This window comes from Anarrhichthys ocellatus, unplaced genomic scaffold (genome assembly GCF_004355925.1).
Source record: "Anarrhichthys ocellatus isolate YVR2014 unplaced genomic scaffold, GSC_Weel_1.0 scaffold4469, whole genome shotgun sequence".
NCBI classification, from domain to species: Eukaryota; Metazoa; Chordata; class Actinopteri; order Perciformes; family Anarhichadidae; genus Anarrhichthys; species Anarrhichthys ocellatus.
Window position 1 is genome coordinate 904 of NW_022284443.1, and position 2,375 is coordinate 3,278.

The 2,375-nt window shown below is 48.5% G+C and overlaps 1 protein-coding gene across 1 annotated transcript in view; it reads right to left on the reverse strand.

The window, feature by feature from the left end:
* Positions 1-2,080, reverse strand: part of LOC116379507 (dipeptidyl peptidase 2-like) — a 2,955-nt gene extending 875 nt beyond the window's left edge. The window contains exons 1-6 of the mRNA XM_031841462.1: positions 1,931-2,080; positions 1,607-1,730; positions 1,391-1,530; positions 630-793; positions 372-507; positions 97-178 (exon numbers count right to left, since the gene is read on the reverse strand). Of these exons, the coding sequence (XP_031697322.1) occupies positions 97-178; positions 372-507; positions 630-793; positions 1,391-1,530; positions 1,607-1,730; positions 1,931-2,065 (781 nt within the window). The 5' untranslated portion in view covers positions 2,066-2,080. The remainder of the gene's footprint in view (positions 1-96; positions 179-371; positions 508-629; positions 794-1,390; positions 1,531-1,606; positions 1,731-1,930) is intronic.
* Positions 2,081-2,375: the final 295 nt, after the last annotated feature.

The window sequence follows — 2,375 nt, forward strand, 5'->3', positions numbered from 1 at the left end:
ATATATATATATATATATATATATATATATATATATATATAGTCTTTAGTTTGATCTCAAACAGATCCAGGTGTCTTAGCAACATAACACGTGTACCTTGGTGCTGTGCTAGTCCTGTCAGCTGATGGAAGGCTCCTCTCACAGCATCTCTGCATTCAGAGGCAACGCTCTCAAAATCCTGTATGACAGAGACACAACGGTCATCATCCACCTGCACACGTGCGTCTATATTCAGACATTATTTGCGATTGTGTTTCCAAAGCGCTCCAACAGTTCTGGAGCAAACGGCCCTCAGATATTGTGGAAGCTTCTCCGCTCAGGTGACGGTAGATGAAGCTCCCTCAACAAGAAGAGGAGCATTCTGCACTCACAGCTGTTACATCTCTGAAGAACTGGCCGGAGTGTCCCAGCCCCGCAGTGGACAGCACGGGGGCGCTGGCAGCCAGAGCTCCAGCCACCATGTTCGGATACTTGAGTCTCATGTAGGCCGACAGCATCCCACCATAACTGCAGGAAGAGAGGAGACAGGGGAGCAGGAAGCAAGAGGAGCAGATACCACAGAACACTAGGAGTGCTAATCTGATACACGTGTCACATATAACACATTTATAGAACATATATAGATATACCTGCCACCAAACACGATGACGGGACAGTCTGCGGCCCCCAGCTGCTGCTTCAGGTCCCGGATCATGACGGCGTAGTCAGCGAGGGCCTGCTCCACCGTCAGCAGGCCGATCTGAGGGACGCTGAACGAGTCTTTGCCAAACGGCAGAGATGTGCCGTAGTACCTCTAAAGCACAGGGACAGGGGGGCACACGGTCAGCTTGAGAAGACATTCAAACAGATGAAGACGTGAGAAAGAGAACCCAGCATGCAACATCACGGAGGAAGTGTTAGAGATTCACAATACAAAGTATTACAACCTTCCTGCATATTTAGTAAATAGATTTAAAATCTGACCAAGAGCAAAGAGCAGCATTGTATTTCTGGTTGAACCTGGTTTGTACTCATCTAGGAGAGAACATGGCGCACAAAGAAACCTGTTGAAGTGTGATGTTCTGCATGTCCCATGTTCAGAGTCCAGCATTGTGTGTGTGATATACGTCTTCTTCCTTCTGACATGTCTGAGATCAGTGTGCCGAGCTTCCCTAATACAGCACTTACATCACTATGAGTTATGATGGAAGTGACGATGATGATGATGAAGGTGTTCACTGTTGATCGTCACACTCGGAGCCCTCTCTCTTGATTCTCTGCGTCTCATTGTGTGATGACGGCTTGTGGGAAGTGAGAATCAGCTAACCACTCATTTCACAATTTATATTTGTCACATGATCTGGAATTCTCCTCAGCCATGTTTGAGCTACATACTGTCCGCGTGTCTTACATGTTCAGCGAATATGACCACGGCTCTGAGCTGAGCAGCCAGCTCTGTGATGAAGCCAGAGTTGGCTGCAAACTCCCAGATGTCGCCCTCGTTGCCGGTGTAGAAGAAGACGGGACCGTAGCCTTGCGTCCAGTACTCCTCTGAAGGAGAGCAGACACAGGCAGTGAGTGGTGCTCGTGTGTTCTCTCCCCTCCGGTCAGATGGAGGAGCTCTCACCTGTGATCAGGTACCGCTGGAGGAACGTCCCGTTCCCCATGCTGTTGAAGTTGAAGTGGTCCACAGTCTGAGTGAAGTACTTCTCGCTGAACGTCTCTGTCTTGACTCCATGATGGCTCCTTGGCTGTGAACATGAATGTATGAGTCTCTATATGAGGCTGAATGATGAACACACTAATCACTCACAGACTCATTGAGAGCAGCTGTCTGAGGAGCTCAGCGCTCCGCTTCACTGGTACAAACAGCTTCCGCTCCGAATACATCCAGTGCAAACAAAGCGGAAGTGAGGTTTCGGGAAGTCAAACACTGAAAGTGAAACGTTACCTGAAGGTAAGAGTACGGGAGGCCGTGCAGCACGTGCACACCGAGCAGGGCTACTGTCACCGTGAACACAACGAGCGGGCTGCTCATATTCCAAGCGCGCTGCAGACTCCTGCTCGGATGACTGCGCATGCGCATATCGCATGTGTCTGTCATATGACACATGTTATGATCCATGCTGCGTTTAAGTGCGTCTCGTAAGATCTACATTTATTTTTACAGTTTATACAGCATTCTGAGAGGAACAGGTTTGTCGCAGCTGGCTAGCAGGCACTTCCTGCTGCCGCAAACAGCGGCAACTGTTTGCGAGAGGTGTCGTGGCAGTTGCCAGTTTGTAGCCTTTATTTTTCGTTATTTGACAATATGTGACAATGCATCAAGGTCCTTACGGAGATATATATATACATACATATACACACATATATACACACACACACACACACACACA